Genomic DNA, 17,637 nt, shown 5'->3' with positions numbered 1-17,637 from the left:
ATAGGATAATCAGTTGATTATCGTGAATAACCAAAATATGATCACTTATGCCAAGAAAACTTGGTCAGTTCCACTCACTTGTTAAATTTAGGCATTCTTCAGCAGTCGTGACAATATTTTGGTTATTCACTCTTTCCAATTAATTATCCTATTATTATAAAACCAGTGATAAATATTATTTCCCTTGAAGGCATATTCTGTCAATGTACAAAAATGCTGTTTTCAGTGACAAAAGGGATCTCTTTTATCTGACTAGATATATATATATACAAATGTTTTCCTTTCCCCGTTTGTCTACCGCGGACTTGACTTTTTATGAGCAACTCGGTGGGTGTCTCTAGAAAAGCAGAGGACGCTTACCCTACCGGTGCACCTGGTCCATGCTCCCAGTTTTTAGTGGAGTCCGAGTTGCTCATTTGCTTTTGTTACTTTGTAAGTATGATTTTAGTTACTCTACGTTCTTTGTTGTGTATGTCTGTTTTCCATGTCTGTTCTTTGTCCCTGGATTACATTCTTTTGATTACCGCTATAACCTTGGTTCCCTTGATTATTCCTTCTTACTAATGAAATACTTACAAACCAACAGAAGAAAGTGGGCTATGGCTTTATTAAGTAATATCCTATACTAAGAAATTCAAACTCATTAGGATATTCTTAACTGGAATAAAGATCCTGTCACCTCTGAATCAGCTGTCAGGAAATATCAGGACTTAATTTAGGTAGTGTTATATCATAAGTATGGAGTTCATTTACTTCAATCTATAACATTATGCAATAATTGGTATCATAAAGAAAATAACACACCACCAAAATAATAAGGGTAAAATTGCCAGTAACATAATTCAACTGGAATGAAAACTTCCCATTAAGAAAATATAGAATAATTTAATGGATGGAGGGTTATAACAAAATTACCAAATTGTTAATTAAACTCAAGGCAATAGTCAAAAATAAAATCTGTATAACTAATGGCAATATCAAGGCAAAAATAAAAAACTTGGAAACGACTGTAATGGTCCTGAAGTAAGAATTACGACTGTAATGATCCTGAAGTAAGAAGATATGAATCATTATAAGTATGAAATCCCATGATTCTGAAACAAAAAGCAAAACAATGAATAAAATGTTTCCTTGGGCACAGCTTAATTTGACCACAGATGTCTAATCCTGAACAAATGGGGCAAGTATGGACACATCATTCAAGCTTGATACAGTTCTCAATTTTGTTCCCGTATAAATATTTGACACAAAATGAGAATTTGACCAGATCAAGTAGCCCCTTTTTCATAAATGGTTCCAAGAATGAACATATATCTTACTTTGGAGGTATATATGGCACTTTATTCATGGTACAATTTCAATGTAATCTCTATAAAGCAGCAAATTATTACAGAATAAAAGACTTAGACACAAATATTTGCAAAAAAAACCCTAAGCATCAGCAGGATCACAAGGATCATACAAATGCGTCAAAGTAACAATATGGCTTAACATGAAGACATCACACAAAGAACAGTAGATAAGAAAAACAAGACATCATACAAAAAAACAGAAGATGAGAAAAACAAGACATCACACAAAAAAAACAGAAGGTGAGAAAAACAAGACATCACACAAAAAATAGAAGAAAAACGAGACATCACACAAAAAAAACAGAAGATGACAAAAACAAGACATCACACAAAAAAAAACCAGAAGATGAGAAAAACAAGACATCACACAAAAAACAGAAGATAAGAAAAACAAGACATCACACAAAAAAACAGATGAAAAACATGAAATCACACAAAAAAAAACAGAAGATGAGAAAAACAAGACATCACACAAAAAACTGGAGAACTGAAAATTAGAACTCTCACTAAAGTGGGTTATGACATCAGGTGCTCCAGAAGGGTAAACATGTCCTGCTCTGCCGGTGGCACCAGTCATATTGCAAGTAAGTATTATTTAGTAATAGTCCAGCTACAATAATGCAGCTTTCTAACATGAACCTCTAAGAGTGTGTTCCTGACTTTTACACTTTAATGCAAGATTATAGGGACACATAAAGTTTATGTGAACTCTTGTAAATTGTCTTAAGTTGGAGCTTCTAATACATCAGAGAACTTCAGCTAACAAATGAAATCCTAACTATGAATCAATTACCAGCCTCAATCAACTTCAGAATTGAATTTCAGCTAAAACAGCCTTGTTTTTACAAACTATGGATTGAATAATTCTATTCAGTTACAAATAATGGTTTTGCCTATTTAAAAGATAGATTTATATTCCTTTTAAGATAAGTCCAAGTTGGAAAATTCACAAGCTTTTAACATTAAAATTTAAAGAACTTGTATTCCATACAAAAATTTATGTTAAACTTTAAAAATAATTGCAAATACAATTATAACATGCATAAATGAAGACTTTCATTATGTACCATATATTTAGATTAAAAGGTGTCATACCACTATTTCTGGTCTCCATTACTTTCTATATCACAACTCAAACGTTATGCCAGAGCTTGCCGAAACTACGCAGACTTTTTGTATTGCGCTAGAACTCTAACAAATATGCTTCTGGAACAGGGTTATGTTGCTACAAGATTGAAGTCATCACTGCAGAAGTCTTATGGTCGTTATCATGAACTCGTGGATCATTATGGTGTATCCATCAGCACCATGAGAACTGATTTATTCAACGGGTCATAGTCATCTTTCCCTCGTTTGTCTACCCCGGACTTGACTTTTTATGAGCAACTCGGCGGGTGTTTCTAGAAAAGCAGAGGACGCTTACCCTACCAGTGCACCTGGTCCATGCTCTCAGTTTTTAGTGGAGTCCGAGTTGCTCATTTACTTTTGTTACTTTGTATGTATGATTTTAGTTATTTTATGTTCTTTGTTGTGTATGTCTGTTTTCCATGTCTGGTCTTTGTCCCTGGATTACATTCTTTTGATTACCGCTATAACCTTGGTTCCCTTGATTACTCTTTCTATATTAAATTCAGCTTTTTATAAGGCTCAAATTTTGTTTTACATTAGTACTGTTGGTGCTAGAGGGATATCATTATGATGGTCACCCTTTACCTTAACTCTCATAAGAATATCAACATACCTTATGAGCCTTCTAAGAAAGAATGGTAAAGTGAAAGTAGACAGGTGTAGAAATCACTACTTTCGTTTTAAAATTTAGGCATATCAAGGGGCCTAGAGTTTTTGTTTTACCCTACACTGAATAAAGAAAATGAAGTTTTTAGCCTATTGCTGATTCATTCAGCTTTCAGATGACACCAAGTTTGTATACCTCTACTAAACAAGGAGAATGATAGGGTGTAATATTGGGACTACTTCGTTTCATTACGAACTACTTTCTTGTATGTTCAAGCGACTGGTTTCCGAAATAGTGGTATTACACCTATTACAGAAATAAAAGTTCAAGTCTTCTGTTTTTCTTGTTTTATCTTTTAGAATAGAGCATTGTGATCACAATGGTATATAGAAAGTGTATGTTTTGGCTTATTTGGTCACTCTGCGGGAAAAAACCATGCACCCATACCCTATACAAACTATGGGAAATTGGAACTGAAAATTCATTTCAATTTCTTATCTCTAATATCTCAAGTGTATTTTGTTTGACTCTTAAATATGGGTTCAGCTATAGCTATATTAATACCAGATAAATGTAAAAACTAAGAAATCTGTCCCAAAATTAGCATGCCCTCCCCTCTTTTTTGACCAAAATACAAAAATCAGAATTATGGATACTGGAGGGTAAATCTTTTGGTATTTGGCTTATATGGTATGAAATGTGAAAATGAAATGATATATAAGAATGCTTTAATGGTGTTTTAGATTAGAAATCTGACAAAAATATTAAATTTTACAGTTTTCACAGTATACAGACTTTCACTGCATTCTTTCCATGACAGCAAATTTTCAATATTTTAAGCAGTATCTCCATCAAAATGGTCATTTTGGTTAACATTAACACTCAACATGTACTTTACAGCACTATTTTCTAAGAGATAGCCTGAATAAATGAAAAAAAGGGAAATCTATACCAGCTATGAGACAAAAATTAAAGGTAAAATTTGAAAAATTGACCTACACACCAAATAAAACTGAAAATTTGACATTTTATTACAAACATGCCCTTCTACAGGCTGCATTTCAAGTAACATTATACTATTACAAAGGATATTAATACAAAGTTAAGTCCTAACTACCAAGAATTGGGACTTAAAACTTCAATTTCATATAAGAGGGTACTGGTTGTGAAATTGCACTCTAAGACATCATGCAAACAAAGTTGTTTAGCTCACCATGAGTTAAAAAACAGACTTAGCATACACAATGACTAATTAATCTACATATTGCAAGCTTGCAAAGAGATTTTAGACAGAAAATGACACATTAGAACCTAAACTTGGGAAAAATACCCCAAAATTTGAAATATGACCCAAAATTTATGGAATTTCAACAAACTTGCATATTATGAGGCTACTAACCAAAAAAAGAAGACAAGAAGACAAGAATGGTCTGTTTAGTATTCCTTAGGTGTCAAACACTTAAACTCTCCCCAAAAAGATGAAAATTGAGTACTTTTATTTTTTTGCCATAATAGGTGTCATACCACCATTTCTGGTTTCCATTACTTTCTATGTTAAATTCAGCTTTATATAAGGCTCAAAATTGTTTTACATTAGTACTGATGGTGCTAGATGGGTATCACTATGATGGTCACCCTTTACCTTAACTCTCATAAGAATATCAACATACCTTACGTGCCTTCTAAGAAAGAATGGTAAAGTGAAAGTAGACAGGTGCAGAAATCACTACTTCGTTTTGAAATTTAGGCATATCAAGGAGCCTAGAGTTTTTGTTCAGAGTTGTTTTACCCTGCACTGAATAAAGCAAATGAAGTTTTTAGAGTATTGCTGATGTATTTAGCTTTCAGATGATACCAAGTTTGTATACCTCTACTAAACAAGGAGAATGATAGGGTGTAATACCGGAACTACTTTGTGTCATTACGAACTACTTTCTTGTATGTGCCGGCGACTGGTTTCCGAAATAGTGGTATTACACCTTAAAATACACGTCTTCAGTACATGCATTATAAGTGATTGTTTAAAGCCTATATTGTTAACCCTTTATTGCATCACTATATTACACACCTACAAACATTAGTTTTTGCCTGTTTACAAACTACAGTTCTGTAAAAAGATATGAACAATGACTTATAAAATAGAGCAAACATAACACCATAAGATGACAAACTTTTTGTTAAGAAAATCTAACATTATAACATTGTTCCACTGAAATGGTTGGTTTGATGAGTGCAAATGAAAGTGTAAGTAGAGAAAAAGGCTGTTTATAGTTCAAGACTACTTTTCTGTCCAATCCTCGTAGACTCACCCTACTTTTTTGTGGTAAATTATTTTTTCACATGTTCTCAGAAATGCTACATAAGTGGAAGTTTTATTGAATCAATTTACATATTTAAAAAAAAATCCTAAAAATACACACTTCACTATAGAAGTCCATGGGAATATTAAATACTATCTATATTCTGTGAATATATTGTCTGATAAATCAGTACAATTTCCAAAGTAGACATCCCAATAATACTGAACACCAAATTAGGTTACAATAGAGATAAAAGCTTCAGAACAGAAGATTATTTTAGAAATGATTACAAAGACTATGAAGACAGACACCAATTGATGGTATAAACCTGAATGGACCGATCAGGTGAGGTAAATCAAAACAACTGATTTTGTCTTATATATTTTACATATGTATATATACAGTTACAATTCCAAAAGAGGAAATGAATGAATAAATCTATACCATCAAAATCTAATTATTCTCGTAACTGCACAAATTACATCGATATCCTTCAGCGACAAACACCAATCTCTCAAGTCCGACATATCAGTGCCTGGGAAGATGATCAATTTTTCAGTCGAGTGTTCTCCTCTAATGCGGGCTTAGGCAAGGAGTTAGCCAACTCATCAGGCATGAGAATTTAATTTACAATGTAATATTACTTGGTTACGGCTGTCGACAGGAAGATTGACTGACGATATGTGTACACTGGCAGATATCAGAAAGTAGTCAAGAAATACCACTTGGTGACCTTCCAGAACTTCAATGAGGATATTACATGGGATTAACTTGATCTTAACAAAAGAGAGAGAGAAAGTTGAATTGGAAGGCAGTTTTTTTTTCGTTTTTTTTAAATTCTACTGAAAACAGATGAGATTGTGCAGAAATAAAAGTATCCTGAAATCAATAGTTATTCATGTATTTTTCCTGTCTTAAAATAAAAAAAAATTATATGCAAACCTAATATTTTTTTTGTCTCACCCTGTTCAAAAGTTAAACAGGGAAAGGCTTGATCCCACAAATTTCAGTGGATTATTAATTCCTCAAATATGCACAACAACATGTCATGTCCTAACTACCTTCAAAGTTTCATAAAATATGGTGAAATAGTTGCCAAAAAAGTTGTGCTTACAAAAATGTGGCAGACAGACAGACAGAAGGATAGATGGACAAGCCATTCATCCAGAAATGTGGCATAAAATAATTTTTCTAATATTTTCTACTGTTGCACCAAGCAAACTAGGCATTCTTCAAAAGTATAAATAGCAGTTAAGCCTACAGAAATAAAGTCAATCTCTCATAATAATCACATTACAATAGAAAAATACCTAAAAGGACCTTTGGCAAACGACTCAATGTAGGACCTTTGGCAAACAACTCAATGTAGGACCTTTGGCAAACAATTCAATGTAGGACCTTTGGCAAACAACTCAATGTAGGACCTTTGGCAAACAACTCAATATAGGACCTTTGGCAAACAATTCAATGTAGGACCTTTGGCAAACAACTCAATGTAGGACCTTTGGCAAACAACTCAATATAGGACCTTTGGCAAACAACTCAATGTAGGACCTTTGGAAAACAACTCAATATAGGACCTTTGGCAAACAACTCAATGTAGGACCTTTGGCAAACAACTCAATATAGGACCTTTGGCAAACAATTCAATGTAGGACCTTTGGCAAACAACTCAATATAGGACCTTTGGCAAACAACTCAATGTAGGACCTTTGGAAAACAACTCAATATAGGACCTTTGACAAACAACTCAATGTAGGACCTTTGGCAAACAACTCAATATAGGACCTTTGGCAAACAATTCAATGTAGGACCTTTGGCAAACAACTCAATATAGGACCTTTGGCAAACAGTTCAATGTAGGACCTTTGGCAAACAACTCAATGTAGGACCTTTGGCAAACAACTCAATGTAGGACCTTTGGCAAACAACTCAATGTAGGACCTTTGGCAAACAACTCAATGTAGGACTTTTGGCAAACAACTCAATATAGGACCTTTGGCAAACAACTCAATGTAGGACCTTTGGCAAACAACTCAATGAACCATATAACAAAATGAACATACATTAAACATTACTTAAAGCTGCCTTTTATAACAATCAAATTCTACATAGTCTTCCAATTAAACATGAAAGAGGAAAGAAGATATGCTCTGTAATTTTATTTAATTATAGTTATTTAACAAATTTCATATTCCCTGCAGAACAAGATTTCTACTTGTAATCAAAATTTGAAGAAATTTTATCAATATCATTTTCACAGCAGAGAACATGCTTCAGTGTTAATCAACAATTTAATCTCCTGAAGCCAATACTCTAAAATATGGTGAAATTGGATTGACAAGAATTGATAATAAGGTTTCGTTAAAATTCATGACAAAGTTTTCATGCAGCGGTAATTTAAATCTTGCCTAGAAACCAAACTGGTGCTGTTAAATTAATGAATTTTATCAAAATAACAGGCTATGGGTTGTATGTCATATTTGTTAAGAGCTATTTTTGGCACTTCTTACTAAGGAGCAACTATCACATCATACTAGGGAGCAACCATTACATAATACTAGGGAGCAACCATTACATCATATTAGGGAGTAACCAGTCCATCATACTAGGGAACAACCACTCCATCATACTAGAGAGCAACCATTCCATCATATTAGGAAGCAATCACTCCATCATACTAGGGAGCAATCACTCCATCATACTAGGGAACAACCACTCCATCATACTAGAGAGTAATCATTACATCATACTAGGGAGCAATCACTCCATCATACTAGGGAGCAATCACTCAATCATACTAGGAAGCAACCACTCCATCATGCTAGGGAGCAATCACTCCATCATACTAGGGAACAACCATTACATCATACTAGGGAGCAACCATCACATCATATTAGGGAGAAACCAGTCCATCATACTAGGGAGCAACCATTACGTCATACTAGGGAGCAACCATCACATTGTACTATAGGGAGCAACCATCACATTGTACTATAGGGAGCAACCATTATATTGTACTTTAGGGAGCAACCATTACACTGTACTATAGGGAGCAACCATTACACTGTACTACTTAAAGAATCAACCATTATATCGTAAAGAGAACAACCATAACATCACTTAAGGGAGCAACCATTTCATATTACTACAGAACAACTGCTACATTGTATTAAGGAGCAACCATTTACTATTTGAGGTGTAGGAGTAACAGGATCCATTCTCTTTTTTTTTTTCATATTATGAATTATTTGTTTCTCAAATCTTGTTTTTGCTCATCCTGGAGTTTTTGTCACTAAAAGACAAGTAAGTGTTCCATATCAAAGGACCTTAAGCAGGGCCCTTTCCCAGGTTTTCTACCACAATTAAGGTTATTAAAAAAAAAGAAAATTTCAAATGTCTGATATTTCCATTAAAATCTGCAGTAAACATCCTTATTGCAACAAAAAAATGTAAATATGAATTGCATGCTTTATTGTTTTAGATAAACCCCATTTGTATGGCCTTCCCACAAAACAGGAAGTTGATATTCAAGGACAAAAACCAAAATCAATTACAACATACCACACATTTATACAAAATCAATCTGTCAATTGGGAGTTGAGATAACTGCAGCAAAATTGGGATGGACAGACAAGGTGATTCCACTATACTACCCACTCATTGAGTTGGGATACAGTAATGCTTCATATGCTTAATGTAGTAACAAATTGGGTGTTTTCATTTCCAGACAGCAGAATTCAAATCCATGCTTAACAGATGGAAGACAATTAAATTCAAATCCATGGTTAACAGAAGGAAGACACTTAAATTCAAATCCATGGTTAACAGATGGAAGACACTTAAATTCAAATCCATGGCTAACAGATGGAAGACACTTCTTCAAAATAAACTAAAACATGAAATAAGGACCCAAAGACACATTAATGACCAACATTACCAAGCACTATTGATGTATATATAGTTGTGTTGAACTACAAAATATATTGTGAGCAATTACATCACTTGGATTTTAAAATATTCTACCTTTAGGCAGGATTATCTCCCTTGTAAGCATGTAAAATAACTAGACTTCTGGACTGTGTTGACATGATTGATAAATTTAGAACCAAATTAAAAGGCCAATAGTACAGTATCAAATAGAAAAATAAATTCTGTTTTCTCTAATGGTAACAAGTTACTCTCTATTCATGACTTAAGAAGACAGATAATCTGGTTTGAAATAAGAATTAGGGTCGTCTTTTGTTTATTGCATTTGCATCAAACCTAATATCCATCAGAACTTATTGACATGAAATGACATTGTGGAATGACACAAAACAGAATGTTGGTCAACAATGTTAACAATTTTCAACTACGTAAATATGTTCTATTTAATTGAAATTCTTAGAAGTCTGTTCCTAATTAGGTTTATAAAGCAATAGTTAATGGTATATTTATACTAAATTTAATAAATCTAGAAAAACAAATATCATTATATATACAAGTGTCTTTACATACTGAGTCCATGCTGGGTATTTTCATACTCTAAATAGGATGGTTCACAAGCGTAACACACAGATTGAGGAATGTTTAAGATTGTAACAGAAACAAATATAATCCAACAATTGATTGCCATATAGCAGGAGATTTGGGCAAGGTTTGAGAAATCGCAAAAAAAATTAAAGCTCGCCAAATTTAATTCCAGATACTTACATATAATTTCTGTTCCATTAATTCTAAAGACAATATAAAGTAGACCATGTAAATTTACTACCCTTGTCATAGAACAAATCACAAAATTTGGCTTTCGTGAAAATTACCTGCTATACGGTATGTGTTGTATCTAATAATAATCTTCTCAAGAAAGAGAAAGCAGACAAACAAGATCAACAATATTTCTTTATGATTTCGTAATTTTATCTGCTTCTTGGATATTTGGGATATCACACCATGGGCAATGTGATACTAACTATATAAAAAATTCACCATTGCAATTAGTTGTTGTGGGATATTGTGTATCATTTTCTCTAAAACCTGATTGGTCGAAATCAAGGTTTATTCCCCTACGTCATAGGACAATCACTAGAATTTCTGTCATGACAGATTCTGAATGTCTTTAGCTGCCAAAATATTCAAAAGGAATCACAGAGAAAAATGTTTTATAACTCATGAAAGAAGAATATCTCAACATATCAACTTGCTTATTTAATTTCAATATCATAAACTCGCCAAGGCTTGTTTGTTATGATGATGAAATTGATATGTTGGGATATTAAACATTCACTCATTATGAAATTTATAGGTCTATTCGAGAAATAACTTACAATGTTGTTGTGCTGTAGGTGGTATGTATGGAATGTCTGAAAATATAGAAAAAATATATATATAACATCCAAAATATTTACATATATCATATATTTATACACACTATACATTGTTGTATATGTGTAATAAGTTATTGTTTAAACCCTGTACTGTTTACCCTATATCACATGCCTAGACCTATATTGAACCCTAAATTTGAACACAATACCATGAAAGTTCAATATCACATGTCAAAATTTGTACCACATACAATATCAGCCTGTGCCCTATATCACCCATCGGACTCTGGCCCTTGGGATGATAAAGGAGTCTCAGGCTGATATAGCATGTGATACAAAACTGATATGTTATATTCAGTATATAACACCAAGAAGACTATCATATGTTTTGTATCACTTTTAATTTTAAAAGTAGTTGTACACTTGTGACAGTTAATTTTTTTTTTAAATTCCAATCTACATGTGGAGAAAATTTTTCTTGTATATCCCTGATATTTCAAATGTACATCTATTCCATTCATGTATTGATACAGTACATCTATTGCATTCATGTATAGATACAGTACATGTATTCCATTCATGTATTGATACAGTACATGTATTCCATTCATGTATTGATACAGTGCTACATTCAATGGAAGAAAGACTAATTGTAATGTGAAAACTATGTACATATATATAACACTTAAATACTGAAAGTTACTAATGAGATCTATCTACAGAGCCAACTTTTAAGTAAGCACAAAAATTAAGGACAGAGGCAAATAGTGCTTTGGGAATAAGTAAAAATCTAGGGTAGCTCTCTCATTAAGAAAAAATAAAGAAAATGATATTTTCCACACACTTGAGTATTTTAATTCTGCATAGTCTTTATTGAGTGCAGCAGACTTTCTACTTCACTAAACATGTACTCAAATGAACCTAGATATAGCAATAAATACTGAAGCTCCTGGAAATGTCATGTTATTTCAGGAACTTTAGTACTTCCTTATCGTTCCTGGAATGTGGAACACGAAAAAGCAGAAATTGATCAAAGCAATTACACATAAATTAAAGTTAAATCTTCAATAGGATCACAGCACAAAAGGGGAAACATTTGTCCAATTAAGTTTCCTCAAGACCTATACTAAAAAAGATATAGAAAACAAACATTACTGTCTATAAATTGGTGAAGCTATTGAACTAAGGGGAAGTAATCACTGTAAAGGGAAGTAATTATATGTAATGGAATGACACCCATTGGGCATCATTCTGTATCATTATATAATATGAAAAAAAGTTTCCTTATTTCAATCATTACAATTTGTCAAAAGGAGACTTAAATTGATCATAACCAATTGATTCTGCTCATTAAAACAAGATATCTGCTTTACTCCCATTTAAGACACAAAACTCTGGGGGAAAATGTTTAAAAAGCAATGAGAAGAATGCAATTTCAAACAAAATAAAAAAACAAATTCTAACAAACATTTTTACAACAATAATCATAGCATTTTAAGACATTGAAACCTGTGTAAACCAAACCCTTTTGACACTGCAGAATCTGTACAGTTTGGACAGGTATTTGTTATAACAAGGTTCCAAATACATTAAAACTGATATAAAAGAACTTCAAAAAGTAACTAGTTGACAAAGTAATTGGTTCATTCAGGGTTCAGTTTAGATAGATTTTAAGTTTATTTAAGGTTCAGTTTGACAGGTTTCTAGTTAATTTAGGGTTCTGTTTAGACAGGTTTTAGGTTTATTTAAGGTTCAGTTTGACAGGTTTTTAGTTTATTTAGGGTTCTGTTTAGACAGGTTTTAGGTTTATTTAAGGTTCAGTTTGACAGGTTTTTAGTTTATTTAGGGTTCTGAATAGACAGGTTTTAGGCATATTCAGGGTTCAGTTTAAACAAGTTAACTGTTAATTCAGGGTTTAGACAGGTTTTTTGGTTTATATAGGGTTCAGTTAAGAAAGGTTGACTGTTTATTCAGGGTACAGTTTAGACAGGTTGTTGGTTTATTTATTGTTCAGTTCAGCTAGGTTTTTAGTTTATTTACTGTTCTGTTTTAGACAGGTTATTGGTTTATTCTGGGTTCAGTTTAGACAGTTTAAGGTTTATTAGAGGGTTCACTTGAGACAGGTTATTGGTTTATTCAGGGTTGAGTTTAGACAGGTTTTCGATTTATATAGGGTTTAGTTTAGATAGGTTATTGGTTTATTCAGGGTTCAGTTTAGACAGGTTATTGGTATATTCAGGGTTCAGTTTAGACATGTTATTGGTTTATTCAGGGCTCATTTTAGACAAGTTATTGGTTTATTCAGGCTGTTTAAACAGGTTATTGGCTTATTCATGGTTCAGTTTAGACAGGTTATTGGTTTATTCAGGGTTCAGGTTAGACAGGTTTTAGGTTGATATAGGGTTCTGTTTAGACAGATGTAAGGTTTATTCTCGGTTCAGATTAGACAGGTTGACTATTTATTCAGGGTTTAGTTTAGAAAGGTTTTAGGTTTATTCAGGGTGCAGTTTAGACAAGTTTTAGGTTTATTCAGGGTTCAGTTTAGACAGGTTTCAATTTACAAGAAGTACTGATGAACTGCTGTATACTTTTCATCTTTAGTCAGGAAGCAAACAATACAGACATCCCACTATTGTTTTAAACAATAGATTATAGTATGTTTTATTTCCAGTATAGTGTACTGATGGTTTGTTGATGAGATGAACTATGATATACCATTAAAAGACAAAGATAAGTCTGTCTCTTTCAATTTTGTTTTTTTGGGGTTTTTTTGTTTGTAATCTCAATATAATTATATTATACCATTATCTTGATATAATTTTATCATTATCGCCATATATTTATTTCATTACTACAATATATATTTGTTTCCTTATCTTGATATAATTATATCAAGAAAATTGAATAAATATATCAAGAAAATTGAATAAATATATCAAGATAACAATACAACATAATTATATCGAGATAACAATATAATATAATTATACTGAGATAATGAAATAACTACATATCAATATAACTACATAATTATATTGATATAACGATATAACTAAATCAGCATAATAAATTAATTATATCGATATATAGTGAAATAATTATATTGAGATAAAGAAATAAATATATTGTGATACTGATATAAATATTGAGATAAAAATATAAATGTCAAGATAACAATATAAATATATTGAGGTAACGATTCAAATATACTGAAGTAAAAATATATATATTGATATATTTGTTTAGGTCCCATATGGGCTTCTGTAACAAGCTTTGAAACAAATTATGGTGAACATTTCTTTTTATTTCAAATGAATTTGAAACAGATTAAAACAGCTTGTATATGTAAATTATCTAAAGCAAACTTTAACTGAAACCCCTATCCACACCATTTGTAAGAAAGACATATATGAGGGCAGTATCATTTAAAAAGGTTAAATTTCACTGGTTGAATTTTTCATAATTAAATTTGTTCATTTTTAAATTTTTAATTGGTAAACCTGAACCAATCATTTTCCTACCAAACAGAAACAATAATAGAGAAAGGGTACCAAAATAACATAAAATATAACATGATAATTTCAACAGAAACTGTCTATTGGCACTGACCGCTACATGCTAATCTTTTGATGGCTACTCAGGATTTTCAAAAATGGATGAACTCTTGCAAAATTTTCATCATTTTACATGCTACTTTTTCTTTTTTACCTTCTTCTTAAAATACTTCTGACATATAATGGACAGCAACCTTTGGGGGTCAAATTTTATGGCAAAAATTTTCTCTATCATTTCATATAGTGAAAAGTGGCAAAGTCCTATTAAACAGGAAGTTGATCAGGCCTTTCATTAAGAAGTGGTACCACATACTTTTTCCCTTCTAAAATACTGAAAGGTACCTCCTGAATTTTAAAATTTCATACATTTTTATTAAACAAAATGATGAAAAGTACCTCCTACAAAACCAAAAGTACCTGCATTGCAAAAAAATTAATGAAACCCCTGGTTGATATTGATCGGCATCCAAAATTGCTTACAACATATGTCCAATATACATAAAGGCTAAAGCTGAGATTAAATAATTGCAACTGAATAGGGACAGATCTAACGGACAAGGTTGCAATTTACTACCTGTTATTGAGTGAGGGTATAAAAGTTTCTTACTTAAGACCAGTTAGAAGAAGTTCAATTAACAATGTTCATATTGATATTAATGATTTTTTTTTGTATGTCTGTCTGTCTGTTGTATTGATTTTCCATTTTTTTTTGAGATACTGACTTTTTATTTGATTTTGTTCTAGTTTTGTGACTTAGTTATGGAATTTATTTTTGATAATACAGTTTTGTATTTTCAGTTGTCCTGATTTTTTTCTCAGTATAAATTGTCTGTACATAGGTTTGCACTTTATTGAGTTTCATGGGAATTATCTGATGTATATTTTTCCTTGAGAGGATGAGTTGTATTTAAAATTACTGAGCTCAGCTTTTCTACTCATAAATAAGGCATCTTCTCACGGATGACTATACTGCTGCTTTATTTAGTGGCAATAATTTCTCATTTGATATCCCAACCTCTATTATCATACAAAAACTTGATAGCAGTTGAACTCAAAAATAGCATGATAAAAACTACTGAGCTGCTGGATACCATGTTACTACATGTGTAATACAGAGAAGTCATTAGATATAAATGTAGCAATTAATGGCCTTTTGTTTATAATGATGTCCTTCTTAATGAAAGAAAGCGTGATGAATTTTAACAATGCTCATTCACTAACCAAATGGCTTTACAGTTTTCCTTTATTAAACACTAAGGATGATAATTAAGAAATGTTAGTGATGGAATTGAGACCCCTGAATAAAAAGAATGTTGCAATGTATCATCTAAGTTGACATAGTACCAATTTAAGTGACAAGTTTCTCAGAGTATAACTCACGTCTTCTTTTGGTCACAAAAATAGAGAGCATATACAGCTTAAATCCCTCATATATAACTCATGTCTTTGTCTTATGAATTGTTGATGTCAGGAATAAAAGATATATCCTTGAAACTGAAAGCTTTTCTTGATCTGATATTCGTTCTTCTAATAGTACAGAAAAGTTGCATTTTTACCTTACAAGGGTAATTACTTACCATAGGCACCTTTTCTTATCAAGACTCAGTTAAATCTTTTGTAGGATTGATGATAAGGAGCATTTCATTAATCGAAAGTTTCTTTCTACCTAGTATGGTTTTCATGATACTGGCTAAAAACTACAATAAGACAATATTTCACCTTTCAAGGGCAATAACTCTGTAACATTCATCTTATGCTAGGAAAATTATATATTTGATCAGTATATAATTTATTATCATACTGCATACCATATATAGTCAATAAACACTTCCAATTGACAGAAGAAAGGACGGATGGACTAGATATATCATCATACTGCCTACCATATACAGTCAATAAACACTTCCAACTGACAGAAGAAAGGACAGATGGACTAGATATATCATCATACTGCCTACCATATATAGTCAATAAACACTTCCAACTGACAGAAGAAAGGACGGATGGACTAGATATATTATCATACTGGATACCATATATAGTCAATAAACACTTCTAATTGACAGAAGAAAGGACGGATGGACTAGATATATCATCATACTGCATACCATATATAGTCAATAAACACTTCCAATTGACAGAAGAAAGGACGGATGGACTAGATATATCATCATACTGCCTACCATATACAGTCAATAAACACTTCCAACTGACAGAAGAAAGGACAGATGGACTAGATATATCATCATACTGCCTACCATATATAGTCAATAAACACTTCCAACTGACAGAAGAAAGGACGGATGGACTAGATATATTATCATACTGGATACCATATATAGTCAATAAACACTTCTAATTGACAGAAGAAAGGACGGATGGACTAGATATATCATCATACTGCATACCATATATAGTCAATAAACACTTCTAATTGACAGAAGAAAGGACAGATGGACTAGATATATCATCATACTGCATACCATATATAGTCAATAAATACTTCCAATTGACAGAAGAAAGTATGGATGGACTAGATATTAGCACCAGGGTTGGGAATTAACTAAAAAATTACATTTTGTTTTGCTAAAACAGACTTACAGAGTGATTTCAATATACCTCAATGGTTCATCTCATAAAGGTTGATAAACTTGTCAAATTTTGGAGATTCATAGCAAGCATATGATGGAAAATCAGTTGAAATCTTTATGTCAATGGTTTGAGCCAGAAGTTTATGGCACAAATTGTCAAAGCTCCTTCCTTTTTATGCTGCAATAATGTTCATAAATATTGAAAATGAATTACGATCAGATATCTTGATCTGGCTTTCTAATCTAAATATCTAATCAGCCATTCTAAACATCATCAAACAATAAATCTAACTTTAATGCACAAAACCTGAAGGAGTTTGAAAATTTAATGAGACCTCAAAGCAATGAAATCAGGCAGCATGAAAATTAAAGTGTGAAGAATTCTAGTTTAAGATACAGACAACAACAATTTCTTATTGTCACTGGCTCTTAATGGCACAATATGTCAAGTGATTCCCATGAAATTCACTATTACAATGTGTTAAGGGATAAGTTTTCCCCAAAAGAAAACAGGAAGTTAGTAGACGTTGAGATATGTAGTGCCAGTGTGTGAGGGTAATGACAAGACCATGATTTACAGGGCAAACCTTTTGCAAATGATTGAAAGCAGATTCAAGTACAACTCAATAAAATTTCACAATCCAAATAAAGAAAATTAGTGAACACACAGGCACATTACCTTATGCCCAAATCTTTGCACTCTTCATAAAATTTCATTCTGAATTACCTTAAGGTGGTCGCCCTTGACCAATTTGTTTTAAAAATGAAACTCATCAATTTTTTTTATCGCAAGTAAACA

The 17,637-nt window shown here is 32.2% G+C and overlaps 1 protein-coding gene across 6 annotated transcripts in view; it reads right to left on the bottom strand.

Annotated features, from left to right (window-relative positions):
- LOC148600684 (agrin-like) overlaps window positions 1-17,637 on the bottom strand; it is a 159,685-nt gene that overhangs the window by 92,332 nt on the left and 49,716 nt on the right. For all 6 annotated transcript variants that reach the window (XM_088556680.1, XM_088556683.1, XM_088556681.1 and 3 more), the window contains exon 2: window positions 10,694-10,729. In XM_088556680.1, coding sequence (XP_088412806.1) covers window positions 10,694-10,729 — 36 coding nt within the window. The remainder of the gene's footprint in view (window positions 1-10,693; window positions 10,730-17,637) is intronic.

The sequence above is a fragment of the Perna viridis genome, chromosome 12 (assembly GCF_037379345.1).
Source record: "Perna viridis isolate PV_CMFRI_1.1 ecotype Kerala chromosome 12, ASM3737934v1, whole genome shotgun sequence".
NCBI classification, from domain to species: Eukaryota; Metazoa; Mollusca; class Bivalvia; order Mytilida; family Mytilidae; genus Perna; species Perna viridis.
This window is presented reverse-complemented; position numbering and strand designations above follow the sequence as displayed.